The 16,545-nt window shown below is 41.5% G+C and overlaps 2 protein-coding genes across 4 annotated transcripts in view; one reads left to right on the top strand and one right to left on the bottom strand.

Moving 5' to 3' along the window:
- RNF115 (ring finger protein 115) overlaps positions 1–1,759 on the bottom strand; it is a 98,494-nt gene extending 96,735 nt beyond the window's left edge. Inside the window, exon 1 of the mRNA XM_004380323.3 lies at positions 1,397–1,759. Coding sequence (XP_004380380.1) covers positions 1,397–1,498 — 102 coding nt within the window. The 5' untranslated portion in view covers positions 1,499–1,759. The remainder of the gene's footprint in view (positions 1–1,396) is intronic.
- A 155-nt stretch (positions 1,760–1,914) lies between these two features.
- POLR3C (RNA polymerase III subunit C) lies at positions 1,915–16,292 on the top strand. 3 transcript variants are annotated; one of them, XR_002824690.1, is made up of 15 exons: positions 1,915–2,001; positions 3,427–3,604; positions 4,131–4,386; positions 4,490–4,675; positions 5,714–5,802; positions 8,027–8,131; positions 8,262–8,354; positions 9,662–9,742; positions 9,991–10,042; positions 10,401–10,461; positions 10,923–11,073; positions 11,831–11,932; positions 12,301–12,350; positions 12,821–12,918; positions 15,614–16,292. XR_002824690.1 is itself a non-coding variant. In XM_004380322.2 (15 exons), the coding sequence occupies exons 2-15, from the start codon at positions 3,458–3,460 to the stop codon at positions 15,693–15,695; spliced, it is 1,605 nt and encodes a 534-aa protein (XP_004380379.1). In that variant the 5' UTR covers positions 1,915–2,001; positions 3,427–3,457; the 3' UTR covers positions 15,696–15,769. The 3 variants fall into 3 exon arrangements, 2 of the variants coding, with proteins under 2 accessions (XP_004380379.1, XP_023590608.1); XM_004380322.2 differs by having other exon boundaries at positions 12,769–12,918; positions 15,614–15,769; XM_023734840.1 differs by lacking the exon at positions 1,915–2,001 and adding an exon at positions 2,620–2,868 and having other exon boundaries at positions 12,769–12,918; positions 15,614–15,769.
- Positions 16,293–16,545: the final 253 nt, after the last annotated feature.

Genomic DNA, 16,545 nt, shown 5'->3' with positions numbered 1-16,545 from the left:
TCCATTCATCTGTTGATGGGCATCTAGGTTGTTTCCATCGTTTTGCTATTGTGAACAATGCTGCCATGAACACAGGTGTGCATATGTCTGTTCGAGTGACGACTCTTATTTCTCTAGGATATATTCCTAGGAGTGGGATTGCTGGATCCAATGGTATGTCTATTTCTAGCTTTCTAAGGAAGCGCCATATCATTTTCCAAAATGGTTGTATCATTTTGCATTCCCACCAGCAGTGCGTAAGAGTTCCGATCTCCCGCAGGCCCTCCAACATTTGTTATTTCCAGTGTTCTTGATTCGTACCAGTAATGCTGGGGTGAGATGGTATCTCATTGTGGTTTTAATTTGCATTTCTCTAAAGGCTAGTGATCGCGAGCATTTCCTCATGTGTCTGTTGGCTTTGAATGACCAAAGACTTTTAACTAATTCTAAAGACAGCTGGTCAAGCGTAGGATTAACATTCACCCTGGTGGGTATCCCTGCAGTAGCTATACCCAACCTAAAATAGCTTCAGCTGAGTAGCATGCTGCAAAAGCGTTTTCCTCACAACCAGTGAATTACCTCTCTAGGGGGCCAACAGTCTGGCAGAAACTGGTGAAACCAATTTTATGTCAGAGGATGCAGTTCCCAGCATTCCGTCCTAACTCTTTTTTCTTTTTAAGTAAGGGAAGTGGGCAAGGAAGGTGACACTGGCAACATCACAACCAAAATAAACCAAGTTGAAACAATGTGTTCCGCCTCGTTCCTTAAACCATTCTCTTCCAGAATTTGATAGGCAGCTCAGGAAGTCTGCAAATCATTAGCCCACTGCTGTTTTCATTTTCACAAAAACCCTGGAAACCAATGAATAGCAAAATCGCCCTCTTTTCCCTACGTTTAGTTTCCAATCCTCCCTTTCCGTACTTCCTTCCCTAGAGACAATCGAATAGGGACAATCCTCAGCAACTCGCTATTCAACTTCACTGTGGAAAAGAAGGGGCAAGGCGGGGAAGGGAGCTGCTGAAAAGTGGAAAAGGAAATAGAGGAAGGTGAGAAGCAAAAGCGGAAAGGGAACGGGGTGGGGGAGGAAGGAGGTCATCGTGGGAAGGAGACAAGGTGAAGAGTGCAAGAAAATTAGGGGAAGAGTCGTCAGAAGAGAACTTGCTAAGGAAGACAAAAAGACGAAGAGTAGGCAGATAAAGATGGGAGACAGAATGAGGGACAAGTGGGGCATCCCAGGGGAAAAATACGGGCCGGGGCGCCCGGGGCTTGGGACCTGCGACCGGAGACCCTGAGCAGCAGGTATTCCGGTACCGAGGTCGGGGTAATCAGGGCTGTGCAGGAAGCTTAAGACTAGTTCCGAGCTTCGAGGGGAGGAATCCATGCAGGTGCCCAAGCGCAGAGGACACCGGGTTCTTACCGGTAGTTTGGGGCTAACCTCGCCCTTGCAAAAGTGGCAGAAAAACCGGTGCGCGGCTACAGCGGCGCCCGAGCCCGCCCCGGCCGCAGAGGCCTCCGCCATTTTTCTCCTCCGCCGTGGCTGTCGGATAGGGCAGCCGGCCGGTCCCTCGCCAGGCCGCTACCTCGCCAGCTACGGCCGCCGCCACCCCCGCCGGTGCCTCCTCTGTGCGGCCGGTGGCTCCAGAGCCTTCGTCGGTCACGTGAGTCCGCTCGGCGAGACAGCGGCGGCGCGGCCCACGACCCGCGGCCCGCCTCCCAGTACCAAAAAAGCGCAGGAGGGAGAGTCCTCCCGCCGCGGCCCGCCCGCCGGGTCCTCTTACAGCCCCTCGTCGGTCTTCCGACCTTCCAGCGAGAAGAAAGAAAGAGCGTCCCGGAAACTACCGAAACTCTGGGGTAGAGCGGCCCACAAGTTTACCCCTTCCTGGTCTTCCGGGGTGTTGGTCGTTTTGCGAGAAAGGGCCGTGGGCTCCTCCTCTGCCCCGGCGGCTAGTGGGAACCGCAAGAAGTCGTTGGAATGAACTAGAGGTGCTAGGTTCGGAGCCCCCGGATTGCATTGATCCTGAGGTGAGTGGAAAATGCCGTCTAACCGAAGCGGCCTTGACTCTGGACCAAGAGACCAAGTTCGGAATGCGAGCGTGCGTGAAGGGAGTGGAGAGACAGGAGGCAGGCTCCTTGGAAATCCTCTGCGAGGATGGCGAAGGGTCTGGGGATGCTTTTCCCAACAACACGTGGATGGGTGAAATAGGTCTCTCTGGTGACACTGAGGCTGGGAGACATACGCTTGGATTCTGAGGAATTGGGAGGACTATACGAACCAACTAGTATTTGGTAGCAGGTTGTGATCATAAGGAGACCCAGGTGGCGTAGTGGTTAAGAGCTACGGCTGCTAACCAAAAGGTCGCGCATTCGAATCCACCAGGCGCTCCTTGGAAATCTACGGGGCGCTTGTACCCTGTCTTGTAGGGTCGCTATGAGTTGGAGTCAACTGGACGGCAACGGGTTTTTGTTTTTGTTTGTGATCATAAGGAAATAATCCTATAAAGAGTCCCTGGGTGGTGCAAACAGTTGAGCATTAAATTTGGAGATTTGAATCCACCCAGAGGCTCTTCCTTAGAAAGGCCTGGTGATCTACTTCTGAAAAAAATCAGCCACTGAAAACCCTGTGGAGCACACCTTGACACACGGGTCGCCATGAGTCGGAATCAACTCCAGGGCAACTGCTTTAATAGTATAATCAACTATGTCCATTTCTGTTTGTGTCTATTTTGTCAAGGAGTAGAAATTTCGGAGTTAAATACTGCCCTGTAAACAACATACTTCATCTTCTATTTGAAAGACCCTGCCCTGTTGAGAAGCTGTCCTCTACCTCCTAATTTCTTTTTCTTAACGAATTGGAACTGACACTGCCTGTTCACTCCTAGTGAATCTAAGGTCTGTGACAGATCACAAAACCATCTACACCTAAACTTAAAAAAAAAAAAATACAATCATACATAATCCCATAAAGATAAATGTGATGCTATACACCTTCCAGTCTTGTTTTCAATGCATACATGTTTTTCTTTTCTTTTTTGTTTTTACAGTCATTGAATTTTACTCCACATTTTGCTTTGTAACTTGCTTTTTTCACTTAATACATTATGAACAATTTTTCTGTTAATGCATATTATGCTACATCATTTTAAATGTAGGTATAGTATTCCATTGTATGGGGATACCATAATTTATTGAACTAATCCCTATTTCTAGGACACTGGGTTGTTTCTAGTATTTCAGTATTATAAAGACAACTACAGTGACAACTTTTGATTATTTCCTTGGGACAGAGTACTCAAAGTGAAATTGTTGGATCAAAAGTATGCAAGATTTTAAGGCTTTTGAAATATATTGCCAAATTGCCCGCCAGAAAGAGTACATGAATTTATACTAAGCAGCTCTACACCCAACATAAAAGAAAAATTTTCCATCATATAATTTTTTTTTTTCTAGTGCTGAGCCTCCCCCCACCTCCCCGAGTACAATGACTCAAGCAGAAATTAAACTGTGTTCTTTGTTGCTGCAAGAGCATTTTGGAGAGATAGTGGGAAAAATTGGAGTCCACCTAATCAGAACTGGCAGCCAGCCACTAAGAGTAATTGCCCATGACACAGGAACATCGCTGGATCAGGTATGTTTAAGTAGCATTAATTGACACTTCTCTCACCTACCTTTGAATATTATTACTCCCCACCCAAGAAAATGGAAAAGGGAGGAAGCCTGCCCTAGAATCAGAACCATGTTATTTGAGGGGGAAAGAGGATAGGACTTAGGCCCCAAGGTTCCGCTTCTCAAAATGTTTTTAGTTCATTGTGGCTTCTTAGGCAAATCATTCCTCTTCCCATTCCATACTTCATTTGTTTACTTTGATTCTATTAATCTCAGTACTACCTTTAAGGAATGAGAATGATAGAGTAAAAGCAAATTGTGCTTTGAAAGATAAGCATCAGAGGAAATAGAAGCATCACAGTGAGAAATTGTCTAGATTTCTTCCATTGACGTGTGGTTCTTATTAACTACTCCAGGGGAGAGAGGGGGGAAGAAGCACAGAGATTCCTATCTAGCCATCTCCTGATGCTTAGAAAACCATTGGACAAAAATTGTCAGCAATATTGAGTTATGTCTTCAAGTCTTTCTTTCTTTTGGGTTCTACCTAGGTAAAAAAAGCCCTTTGTGTCCTTATTCAACATAACCTGGTGACATACCAGGTGCACAAACGTGGTGTGGTGGAATATGAAGCCCAGTGCAGCCGGGTATTGCGAATGCTTAGGTATCCTCGGTACATCTATACTTCCAAAACGCTGTACAGTGACACTGGAGAGCTAATTGTTGAGGAGCTGCTTTTGAATGGCAAAATGACAATGTCAGCTGTTGTGAAGAAAGTGGCAGACCGGCTCACAGAGACTATGGAGGGTCAGTACTGTATCCACAGCTGCTAGCCAAAGTTTAGATTATGGGGCCACAGGAGCAGACCTTCAGCTATGTTATCACCTGCCTCTTTCCTCCTGTTGTACAGATGGCAAGACTATGGATTATGCTGAGGTATCAAACACTTTTGTGCGACTGGCAGATACACACTTTGTACAGCGCTGTCCCTTGGTACCTGCCACTGAGAATTCAGACCCTGGGCCACTGCCACCTGCTCCCACCCTTGTCATTAATGAAAAGGACATGTACCTAGTTCCTAAACTGAGCTTGATAGGTAAGGAATTTTGACTTTTGAAATTGTAATTTGTCTTAACTGTGGTCCCTTCTTCATTTTTAAGTGAATGAATGAATCAATCAAGTATTTATCAAGTGATTCCTTTGTGCAGATATTGTGGTATATAATAATGAAAAAACCAACATGACCCCTGCCTTTATGGGGCTTAAGTCTAGTATAGGAGACGTGCATTAATCACATAATCACATAGATATAGATAACAAACTGTGATAAATACTACAAAGAAGAAGTATAGGTTGTTATATTTTATAATATATAACAGGGTCTGGATTTATCTGGGGGCTTAGGGCACATCCTTCTTTGAAAAAATGGCATTTGAGCTAAGATTCGAAGCAGAAGTAGGAGCCAACCAATGAGGGAGGCATGGAGGGGTACAGAGGTAAGCATTTTTGGCAAAGGGAATAGCATGTAGGGAGGAAAAAAAAAAAAAGAATGTTTGAGGAACTGAGAAAATCAGTGTGGCTAAAGCATGATGTGCAAAGGAAAGAGAGACATGAGATAAGGTTAGAGAGATAGGCAGGGGTTAGATCACGCAGCACCTTACAGAGCGTCTGTTCTTTATCCTAAGAGCAAGGAATAACCACTATTGGATTTTAAGCAGGGAAGTGACATGATCTAATGTACATTTTTCAAAGATGTTTCTGTGTGCAGAAAGGAGGATGGGACAATGGTAAATTTGGACAGACCAGTGAAAATTAAATATAGAAGAGGTAATGGAGGCAGCAGTATTAAGAATAACATCTAGGTATCTGACTTGCACTCGTGGAAGGATGTGCACCATCCACTGGGAAAGGAAGCATTGGAGGAAGACCAGTTTAAGGGAGAAAGATTAAGAATTTCTTCTTGAACATGTTGAGTTTCAGATGCCTTTTATCGTTTACTTGAGTTGTAGTTCCTCAGCCTCCTAAGCCACTCTAACCTAGAGGCAGCTTAGGATGAAGAGACACCGGCTCTCGTGTTTGGTCATTTCTTGTCATCATGTGAGATACAGCCTAACTGCTCTGTTTTATTTGGAAGGGAAAGGTAAAAGGAGGAGATCATCTGAGGAAGATGCTGCTGGGGAGCCCAAGGCCAAGAGACTAAAACATACCACAGATAACAAAGAGGTAATGGGGCTGCTTGATTGGGAGTCCTCACCCTGAGGCAGGCCAGGAAGAGCACCCAGATAACAAGCCCCAAGAGAGCTTAAAGGTTCCTGAGCTAAGAAGTAGTAGGATTGTGAACTTCATTAAATATTGGCCAGGAATAGACCAATGAAGAGTGAACTCTTGCTTACTCCCTTCTAAGGCATAACTTACTTCATTCGTTGAACAGAGGCAACAACTTATGCAAAAAGAGGACCTAGAAAAAACTTAATTTGTTTAGTATGACTAGAACATAGAGACCCATGGAGGCCAGTAGTGAGAAATGACTCTAGAAATATGTACATAGCCCTAGGATTTATATCCAAAATCTTCTCAGCATCCCTATAAGGATGTCTAGTATCACAAAATTAACATGACCAAAACAGAATAATTGATTTCTCTGCAGATATTTGCTCCCTCTCAGGCTTGCCACATCTTAGTAAAGGATACCACTATTAGCTTAGGCCAGAATGGTAGGAGCCATCCAGTCTAGTAGTAAAACCTGTCAGCTCTGTTTCCAAAATTACCTCAAATCCAACCACTTCTCACCTTTTCCACTGCTACTGACCAATCCAAACCAGTATCATCTCTTGTCAACTCTTCACCCATACTCTCCTAAATAATCTCCTTACCTGGATTCTCTTACTGCTTAACAGCCGAAATGAATTTCTAAGTTGGTTTTTAAAAAAATCAAAACACATCAATACTTAAACTCCTCTAATAGTTTCCCATTAATCTTAGAAGTCCACGCTCTTTACTATGGACTATTAAGACTTACATGATCTGCTGAAGACAAGGCTCTTCAAAATCTCTACTCTTCCCACTCTCCCTCTTGTTCACTATGTTCCAGCTACTCTGTCTTTCTGTTCCTCAAACATGTCAAACTCATTCCAGTCTTAAGGCTTTTACAGTTACTATTCCTTCTACTTCAAATGCTTTCACCCAGATCTTCATGTAGTTGCCTCTTTTTCATAATTTAGATGTCAGTTCAAATGCTCCTTTCTTAGAGTTCAAGCACCATTGCCCATCCCTATTCCAGTCTGTACCACATTTTATCTTCTTCACGGCATTTATAAGTAGCTTAAATTATTTATTTTTTGTGTATATATTTCTCTTTGTTCCCCAGTAGAATATAAACTCCCTAAGGGCAGTATCTTGTCCTTGGCACTTGGAATACTAATAGGATCTCAACAAATATTTCTTGATTGGCTAACTAAGTGTTTGGACTTTCTCCTGAAGGCAAGGGGGAGCCATTGATGGATTTTAAACAGGGGAGTGAACTGACAAGATTTATATTTTAGAAAGATTACTGTGGTGCAGCACTTCATAATCCGTAGGACTTCACTGATAGATTTCAGTGAATCTGCCTCTACCTGTATACATGTGCATTCTTTTGTAGAGCACTCCATAGCTTTCTTCAGATTCTCGAAGAGAACTATGACCCAAAAAGGTAAAAATATGCTGCTCTGTGAGAAATAAGGAGAAGGATATAAAAGGAACAAGATTTAAAGCAAAGCTAGTTACCCTTTATAATGTCTGCTATATTAGAAATAAAAAAGAAAACTAGTTAGGGGTGATTTCTTGGCTGTGCCACTTTCTTTCTAGGTTGGTTAGAGCTACACCATTTATCCTTCAAGTGCTTGTTATGTCCTTGGTAATCATTCTTCTATTTGAGAGCTGGATCTAGAATTTGCTTGGGAGTTCAGGATGTTTGTCTCAAGAGTTTCTCTCACCCTAGGCCAGCTCTGCAGGTTGGTAGTTATTATACCATTGGTTACCTGGAGTGATATGAAATTTTCTGAGAGCATCTTATATAGCATATCTTTTGCCTCCTTTGCTGGAATCATCGCAAAGTCGTCTACCTGCTTCTGTTCCAGGTGTTTCTTTTGCAAAACTAGCCGGAATATTCTAGCACAGCGAGACCCAAATGTGGCTTCTGTTTTCTCTGAAGTAAGAAAAGCAAGGTCATCTGCTGAAAGTGAGAAGGGAGGAGTCAAGTGGGAGATTTGAGGATGGTGGAGAAGAGTTAAAATAAGGAGAGAAAGACTGGAAGTGAGTCTAGAGAACCTGTTTGAAGTTAGGGACCATGAATTTGTCAAGGCATTAACTCACATGATTGAATGACTCTTCTCCAAAGAAATGGTGAACAGTTAAATCCAAGTTCCTCACCAGAAAACTCTTCCCTGTATCCTTTACTTCTCCTCAGCCTATTCCAGATGATGGGATTTATTGGCAAGCCAACCTTGACAGATTCCACCAGCACTTCCGTGACCAAACAATCGTGAGTGCAGTTGCCAACAAGATGGACCAGGTAACATCTAAGTGGGTGGGTCAGTAGTCATCAGGGACATTCACTTATTTGCTAGATGTGGCCATTGGCATATAGCCAGAGCTGGGGCAGCAGAGTGAATTCTGAATTCCAGTTTACTTTTCCAACCCAGACCAGCAGTGAGATTGTGCGGACCATGCTCCGGATAAGTGAGATTACCACTCCCTCTAGTGCCCCCTTCACCCAACCATTGTCTTCCAATGAGGTGAGTTTCTTGTTCTTATGCTAGTTTTCTGAAAGATCCTCAGGTACTATAATTATCACCCACAGAGTCTGGAGTGAGGTTGAGGTTTAAGCCCGAACCGGAACAAGAAGAGATTTTTGTTGTTTGAAGTGGGACAGGGGTTATCTTCAAGTGGTGAGCACTGAAATGTTCGGTCTCTTGAAATTCAGCTTTTAAAAACTTGAACCATTGCTTTAGTAAAAGCATCTGTCCTTTAATTACATACTGTTAGTAATTGTTCTAAGAATCTTCTATTTGGAATCTAAGAGCCTTGCTATTCCCTATAGCCCCATGGAGTTCAGGATATTTATTTGGCCATTTGTATTTATTTTTTTCAATATATTACATTTGTATATTTTATTTGCTTTTAACATATCTGCTTAAAATATTAATAACATTTAATATTTCAAATGTTTTATGTATATTTGTTACTTTCAGAATTATGTTTATTTAAATTAATTATATTTACTCTATTTTTGTTTTATATAGTTTATTTTTAAGCTTCTCAACTTACTGTGTAACAAAAATTGTAAATATATTTTTTTCCAGTGACAAAAGTAATTACATAACCTATATCCAAACAATGTAGAAATGTATGTTTAATTTTTAAAAGTTTTAAAAGTTAATTTTTTTTAAGTTTTAGCTCCCCAAACTTTTGGAAATGGTGAAAATGTTCTACATCTTGTTTTGAGTGGTAATTACACAGTTATATGCAAACTGTCAACACTCCCCAAACTGAACTGTTAAGATATGTACTTCTTATTGTATATAATTTGTACCTCGATATAAAAAATATATATGGGTTTGCATAATCCCAGCCCCAAAGATCCTTGTTAAGAGTTTAGTATATATCTTCATTTAGGCCTTTTTCTATACATGATCTAACATATGTGGATATGGGTGTGTGTATTTTTTTAACCAGAAAAAACAGGGATTATACTCTATGTACTGTTCTATATTTGCTTTTTTAATACTCTATGTTCTGTTCTATAACTTGCCTTGATATTATATGTAAAACATCTTTTCATTTCAGTATTTATAGATCTTGTATTCTTTATAATGACTGCATTGTATTCCATGTAATGGCCATGCTGTACTTTTATTTTAATTTCTTATTACAACATTTGGATTGTTGTTTCTAGTTTTTTTACTCTTACAAACAATACTTCTGTGAATATTTTTGGACATTTTTTACTTACGATGTTTAAAATTAAAGTATGTTTATTGCAGTAACACCAACAATTCTAAGATCCTAAACCCATTTTCAGTGTCTCTTTTTCGCTCCGTAGATCTTCAGATCCCTACCTGTTGGCTATAACGTCTCTAAACAAGTTCTTGATCAGTATCTCACTCTGCTGGCAGATGATCCAGTAAGTCTGTTTTTTGTTTTCTTTTTCTTTTTTCTGCTTTGTTTATGATTTATTTCTGCCAGTGATGCCTGATACCATTATTTATAGCCTCATTCTCTGCCTAGTCAGCTCAGACCATTTCTCCACCATCACATGATAGTAGGGCTGCCTGCTGAAGACTTTTGGCCAGATTTGCTCGTTTGGAAACAGAATCACTGAGCTTTCCATTCAGTTAACACACACACTCTCTCTCTCTTTTTTTTTAACAGTTAGAGTTTGTTGGAAAGTCTGGCGACAGTGGAGGAGGAATGTATGTTATCAGTATCCTTACCAGTTATTTCCTTACAGTCTGGCAGCCTGAACTAGAAAGAAGAGTCATAACTTACCAAAAAAAGATTTGGTAATGTTTAGTATACTAAACAAGTCAGAGAACTGAACTTTACGTTGATGATAAAGAAGTAAAAAACTTTCTAATTCACTAAAATTTTGGTTAACCAAAATCCTTACTTAAACATGGTAGTTAATTAAGGTTTTAAAATATTTAGATATGATAAATAAGACCAGTATCAAAAACAAAATAGCATTTGACATTTAATTATAAATTAGAGACTTAGGAATAATGCTAAGATCAGTGACCAGGCTAAAGCATTACTGAGTGACCTTGATCCTCTACATGAAGACCTCCATAAGGCTCTAGCATCCCTAGCCACAGCTACTCTGGAGTCCGTCGTACAGGAGAGGTAAGGGGGTTACCTTCATTTGGATTAGGGTCACACACTTTCTTTCCAGGCCCCATTTGAACAAGTAATCTGATCATTGTATAAGCAGTCAGTATAGGCACACCTTGGCACACCTTGCCCCATTTGTCCACTGGACTACTATGGATCCCGTTTACTACTACTTTTGACCCTAAATACCCAACTGCTTAATTAATTCCCAATTATGCCAGTTGACCAGCCTCCCTAAAACCTTTGCTTATAAATGCAGGAACTGAGACATTCAAGTGAGTCAGCAATTGGTGACTACTTAATGACTAGCAGTACCATCACCAACCATCTGGAGCTGTAAAAAGAATTCTCTGATTGCTGTTCCCACTGGTCCCCACTCCACATAAGGAATAGGGGCAACCACTATCTGTGACTATGTGCTAAAACTCATCTTACGTGTTGCCATGCCATTTGCTTTCTTCACTCCTTTCCAGATTTGGGTCTCGCTGTGCTAGAATATTCCGGCTAGTTTTGCAAAAGAAACACCTGGAACAGAAGCAGGTAGAAGACTTTGCGATGATACCAGCAAAGGAGGCAAAAGATATGCTATATAAGATGCTCTCAGAAAATTTCATATCACTCCAGGTAACCAATGGTATAATAACTACCAACCTGCAGAGCTGGCCTAGGGTGAGAGAAACTCTTGAGACAAACATCCTGAACTCCCAAGCAAATTCTAGATCCAGCTCTCAAATAGAAGAATGATTACCAAGGACATAACAAGCACTTGAAGGATAAATGGTGTAGCTCTAACCAACCTAGAAAGAAAGTGGCACAGCCAAGAAATCACCCCTAAATCACCCTGCCCATTTTTCCATAGTCATTTCTGTCCTTTCATTGAGCTTTAAATCTATTATAGATTAAATCTGTCTACAGCATCTACTGAGTCCTCACTGTGTACAGAACTATGTAATAGACACTATGAGGAAACAGAATGGGTTTTGGAGTCAGAATGACAGCTCTGCCTCTTACCCAGGTACCTTGAGCAAGTTGCCAACCTTCATTTTTCCCATCTATAAAATAGCAATGGTTGGTGGTAATAAGAATAATAAGATTGGTTGTAAAAATCAAATACAATCTACTTGGTACATACAGTTGCTCAGTAAATGTTAGTTGCCTTCCCTTTCTTTGCCACTCAGGATGCTGACAGTTAAGTGGAGAAGACAGAGCATCCCAACTCTCCATGTGATTGACTGTCATAGGCACAGGTGCTAAGTGACTGGGGAAGAGGAAAGTATAAGTGAAAGAGAGGGCTGAGTAGCTCCAGATGGGACAGATGTTTGCTTTGCCAGTTGTGAAGAACAATGTAGTTTCTCTTATTTTTCTTTCTGTGGATAAACAGGAAATTCCCAAAACGCCAGACCATGCCCCATCTAGGACCTTCTATTTATATACTGTGAACATCCTATCAGCTGCCCGAATGTTGCTGCACAGGTGCTACAAGGTAACCCCATCTTGACCTTCTCCCCATCCCCTCCACACAGACAGGTCTCCCAACCTTCATGCCCCTTTTACTTATTTTACCTGAGCTACTTAAATAGTTGTTGTTAGATGCCATTGAGTCAGTTCTGACTCATAGTGACCCTGTGAACAACAGAACGAAACACTGCCCAGTCCTGCGCCATCCTCACAATCGTTATGCTTGAGCCCATTGTTGCAGCCACTGTGTCAGTCCATCTTGTTGAAGGTCTTCCTCTTTTTTGCTGACCTTGTACTTTACCAAGTATGATGTCCTTCTCCAGGGACTTATCTCTCCTGACAACTACTTAAACAGAACTATGTGCCTTTCTTGTCTTTCTTCTCTTCCTTCAGAGCATAGCCAACTTGATAGAAAGGAGGCAATTTGAAACCAAAGAGAGCAAGTGAGTAGCATTTCAATGAGTCATTTACATTTTTCAAGGTCAAAGGCTTGAGGGAAAATTTCCAATAGAAATGGAATCCAATAGAGGCGGTAATCAGTCTGGTTGCATTGAATCATTAGATTGAGTTGGCATAAATAATTAGTCTATACTTTTCTAATATACCCCCAATGAAATAATTTTGTAGATTAAATTCGAGAAACGTACAAGCTGATACCACACTTTAAGTACAAATGAGAAGCAGTAAGAGTTTCAGGAGTGAAGTCATATTTACAATAAATGTGCAGAAAAAGTCCTTAGAGGGTGACATTATCCACTTTGACCAAGAACATGGTAAAAGTGGGAGTTATGGTCCAGGACTAAAGGGTTAGAGAATCCCCAAGGGTTGGTCACATGCCTCAGAATTGTGTTTGTCTGACAGACGTCTACTAGAGAAGTCTCAGAGAGTAGAAGCCATTATTGCATCCATGCAGGCTACCGGTGCAGAAGAGGAACAGCTACAAGAAATAGAGGAGATGATCACGGCCCCGGAACGCCAACAGCTAGAGACCCTGAAACGTAATGTCAACAAGTAAGCATCATAAACTTCTGACCTGTGTTTTAAAATACCTTCCAGACAGATCTATCTCCGTATTCTACAACCCCTCCCAATTAACATGAGCAAACCTAAACTCACTGTCTTCTCCAGTTCAGTTAACAGAATTATTATCCACCTAAGCTACAAACTCTGAAGATCTCCTCAGCTTCTCCTCCCTCACCACACACTTTCTTTTATTCACCAGGTCCTATTGATTTTACTTCAGTAACATGTCTCAAATCTGGTCCTTCATCTTGGTCCTCATGAAGGCCTTCATCACCTCTTTCCTCAACCTTCACAATTCCCTAGACCTTGGTCCCCCATCTGAACATCTCTTACAATGCTCCCAGTTATTATCTTAAAAATTCTGTTACTTTAAATGCCTTACTCCTTGTATTTATCCTATAAAGACCAGAATACTTGACATGACATACAGGGCCTTTCACAATTTCACAGCAGCCTATCTCTCTATCCTCATTCCCTTTCACTCCTTACCCCACTCACTTTAATAGGGACTGCACTGAATCTGTAGAACAAGTTGGGGATTATTGCTGTCTTAACAATGTTAAATCTTCCAATCCATGAATATGGGATGTCTTTCCATTTATTTAAGTGTTCTTTGTTTCAGTAATGTTTTGTAGTTTTCAGTATACAAGTTTTTGTACTTTTGTTAAATTTATTCCTTCTTTTTGACTGTGTTGTAGTGTTTTCTTAATTTCATTTTGGGATTTCTATTGTATAGAAATGCACTTGATTTTTGTATATTGATCTTGTATCCTGCAACCTTGCTAAACTCATTTATTAGCTCTAATTGTGTGTGTGTATTCCTTAAGATATTTTATATACAAGATTATATCATCTGCAAATAGAGATAGTTTTACTTCTTTCTTTCCAGTCTGGATACCTTTTATTTCTTCTTCTTGCTTAATAGCCCTGGCTAGAACCTCCAGCATAATGTTGAAAAAGTGTGAGAGTAGACATCCTTCTCTAGTTCCTGATCTTAGGGGGAAAGCTTTCAGTCTTTCATTATTAAGTACAATGTTAGCTATGGGCTTTTCATCGATGGACTTTATCTGGTTGAGGAAGTTCTCTCTGTTGCTAATTACCACTCATTTGAAGCCTCAGCCTCTCCTGGCTCCTCACTACTTTAAAACATCTTAGGTCCTTTTATACCTATGCCTTTGCATATGCTGTTCTTTCTCCTGGCTGCAAGTTAGACTGTAAATTCCCCCAGGACAGAGGCTATATCTTTGCGTGTGTGTGTTTGTGTGTGTGCGCACGTGCACTTTAGGTGGAAATTTACAGCTCAAGTCAATTTCTCATACAAAAACGTATACGTATATTGTTATGTGACATTAGTTGCAATCCCCACTATGTGATAGCACCCTCCCCCTTTCCACCCCAGGTTTCTTATGTCCATTCAATCAGTTCCTGTTCCATCCTGCCTCCATCCTGCCACCCATTTGGTCTCGTGTATCTGCTTGAACTCAGCAGCGCACTCTTCATGAGTATTATTTTATGTTTTATAGTCCAGTCTAATCTTTGTCTGAAGAGTGGGCTTTGGGAATGGTTTTAGTTCTGGGTTAATGTGTCCATTCAGTCAGTTGCTGTCCCTTCCTGCCTTCTCATCCTGCCACCCATTTGGTCCCGTGTATCTGCTTGAACTAAGAAGCACACTCTTCATGAGTATTATTTTATGTTTTATAGTCCAGTCTAATCTTTGTCTGAAGAGTGGGCTTCGGGAATGGTTTTAGTTCTGGATTAACAGAGTGTCTGGGGGCCATGGCTTGGGGGTTCCTCCAGTCTCAGTCAGACCATTAAGTCTGGTCTTTTTACTAGAATTTGAGTTCTGCTCCACGCTTTTCTCCTGCTCCATCAGGGACTCTGTTGTGTTCACTGTCAGGGTGGTGACTGATGGTAGCCGGGCACCATCTAGTTTTTCTGGTCTCAGGCTGATGGAGTCTGGTTTATGTGGCCCTTTTGTCTCTTGGGCTCATATTTTCCTTGTGTCTTTGGTGTTTTTCATTCTCCTTTGCTCCAAGTGGGTTGGGACCACTGAAGCATCTTAGATGGCTGCTCGCAAGCTTTTAAGACCTCAGACACCACTCACCAAAGTGGGATGAAGAACATTTTCTTAATAAATTTTGTTATGCCAGTTGACCTAGATGTCCCCCGAAACATGGCCCCCAGATCCCAGCCCCAGCTACTCTGTCCCTCAAAGTGTTTGGTTGTGTTCAGGAAACTTCTTAGCTTTTCCTTTAGTCCAGTTGTGCTGACTTCCCCTGTATTGTGTGTTGTCCTTCCTGATTCTTGTCTACTATCTAGTTAGTGAATTCCCCTCTCTCCCTCCCTCCCTACCCTCGTAACCATCAAAAAATATTTTCTTCTGTGTTTAAACCTTTTCTTGAGTTCTTATAATAGTGCTCTCTTATAATATTTGTCCGTTTGCAACTGACTAGTTTCACTCAGGAGGCTATATCTTTTTAATCCTCAGCAATTCCCATCATGTCTGGCACATATGAGATGCTCAGTAAATGGGAGAATGACCTACTGATTCTCCTACTCCTACTTTCTACCTCTCTTAAGGGTAACCAAGCAATTCCCCATGTCTGCACCCACCCCAACCTCTAATCTTGCATATGCTAATGAAAGTTCAGTCCCTGGCAAACACTTTCACTTTTTTACTCAGGTTGGATGCCAGCGAGATCCAGGTAGATGAAACCATCTTCCTGCTGGAGTCATACATCGAGAGCACCATGAAAAGACCATGACCCAGGAGAAGAGTCTTCCTGAAAAGATCTGGGGAGGGGTGGGAGGAAGAGTAAAGAAGGTACCTGGCTGCATTCATTATAGTAGATAAATTGTAGATTCTTATACTGAAACTCCCTCTCTATTCCTACCACCCGGAATACACCAGAAAGAGTTTGACATATTTTTTAAAGTTTGCAGATCCTGTCTTAGATCCATCACTATGTTTTCCCCTCATCAAGTCTCCATAGTGGAAACAACCTTAAATCAACTAAATTAATCATGTGTCACATGCATCAGTTTCCACCAAGAAGTCAGCCAATACTGTGTTTGAACATCGCTGGCAATTAGAAAACTCTTCCTAGGCATTTCATTCCATTTTCAAAACTCAATGCCTGTTCTTTATTTTGTTGAGCTATAATCTTAAAACACATATACAGTATGTGGGCAATGTGGAAGACAACCACAGAGAGGAAAAAAAAAAAAAGCCATTTTCAGAGCTGTCAGATGGATTGACCCAAGCAATCACACTAAAATCTATGGCTAGAAGGCACATTTGCCAGCTCCAGGCTTCTAGCACATCTGAAGTTATGCATATAAAACACTTAGCACAATGCCTGGTGTCTTAGTCATCTAGTGCTGCTATAACAGAAATAGCACATGTGGATGGGTTTAACAAAGAGAAATTTATTTCTTCACAATAAAGTAGGCTTATAGTCCAAACTCAGGGTATCAGCTCCAGGGGAAGGCTTTCTCTGTCGGCCTTCTCTTCAGTCGTCTTCCCCCCGGACTAGGAGATTCTTTGAGCAGGGACCCTGGGTCCAGAGGGCACGCTCTGCTCCCAGCACTGCTTTCTTGGTGGTATGAGGTCCC

The sequence above is a fragment of the Trichechus manatus genome, unplaced genomic scaffold, assembly GCF_000243295.1.
Source record: "Trichechus manatus latirostris isolate Lorelei unplaced genomic scaffold, TriManLat1.0 scaffold00073, whole genome shotgun sequence".
Classification (NCBI taxonomy): domain Eukaryota; kingdom Metazoa; phylum Chordata; class Mammalia; order Sirenia; family Trichechidae; genus Trichechus; species Trichechus manatus.
The sequence above is the reverse complement of the archived record's forward strand: the minus strand, read 5'-3'. Positions and strand labels throughout refer to the sequence as shown.

What these genes read in the sequence shown, in the direction of transcription:
- POLR3C (XM_004380322.2), top strand. Translation starts at nt 3,458, where the DNA reads ATGACTCAAGCAGAAATTAAACTGTGTTCTTTGTTGCTGCAAGAGCAT. An exon ending in TTGCCAACAAGATGGACCAG is followed by an intron (nt 8,132 to 8,261) that starts GTAACATCTAAG and finishes TTTCCAACCCAG; the next exon opens with ACCAGCAGTGAGATTGTGCG. An exon ending in CTGAAACGTAATGTCAACAA is followed by an intron (nt 12,919 to 15,613) that starts GTAAGCATCATA and finishes TTTTTTACTCAG; the next exon opens with GTTGGATGCCAGCGAGATCC.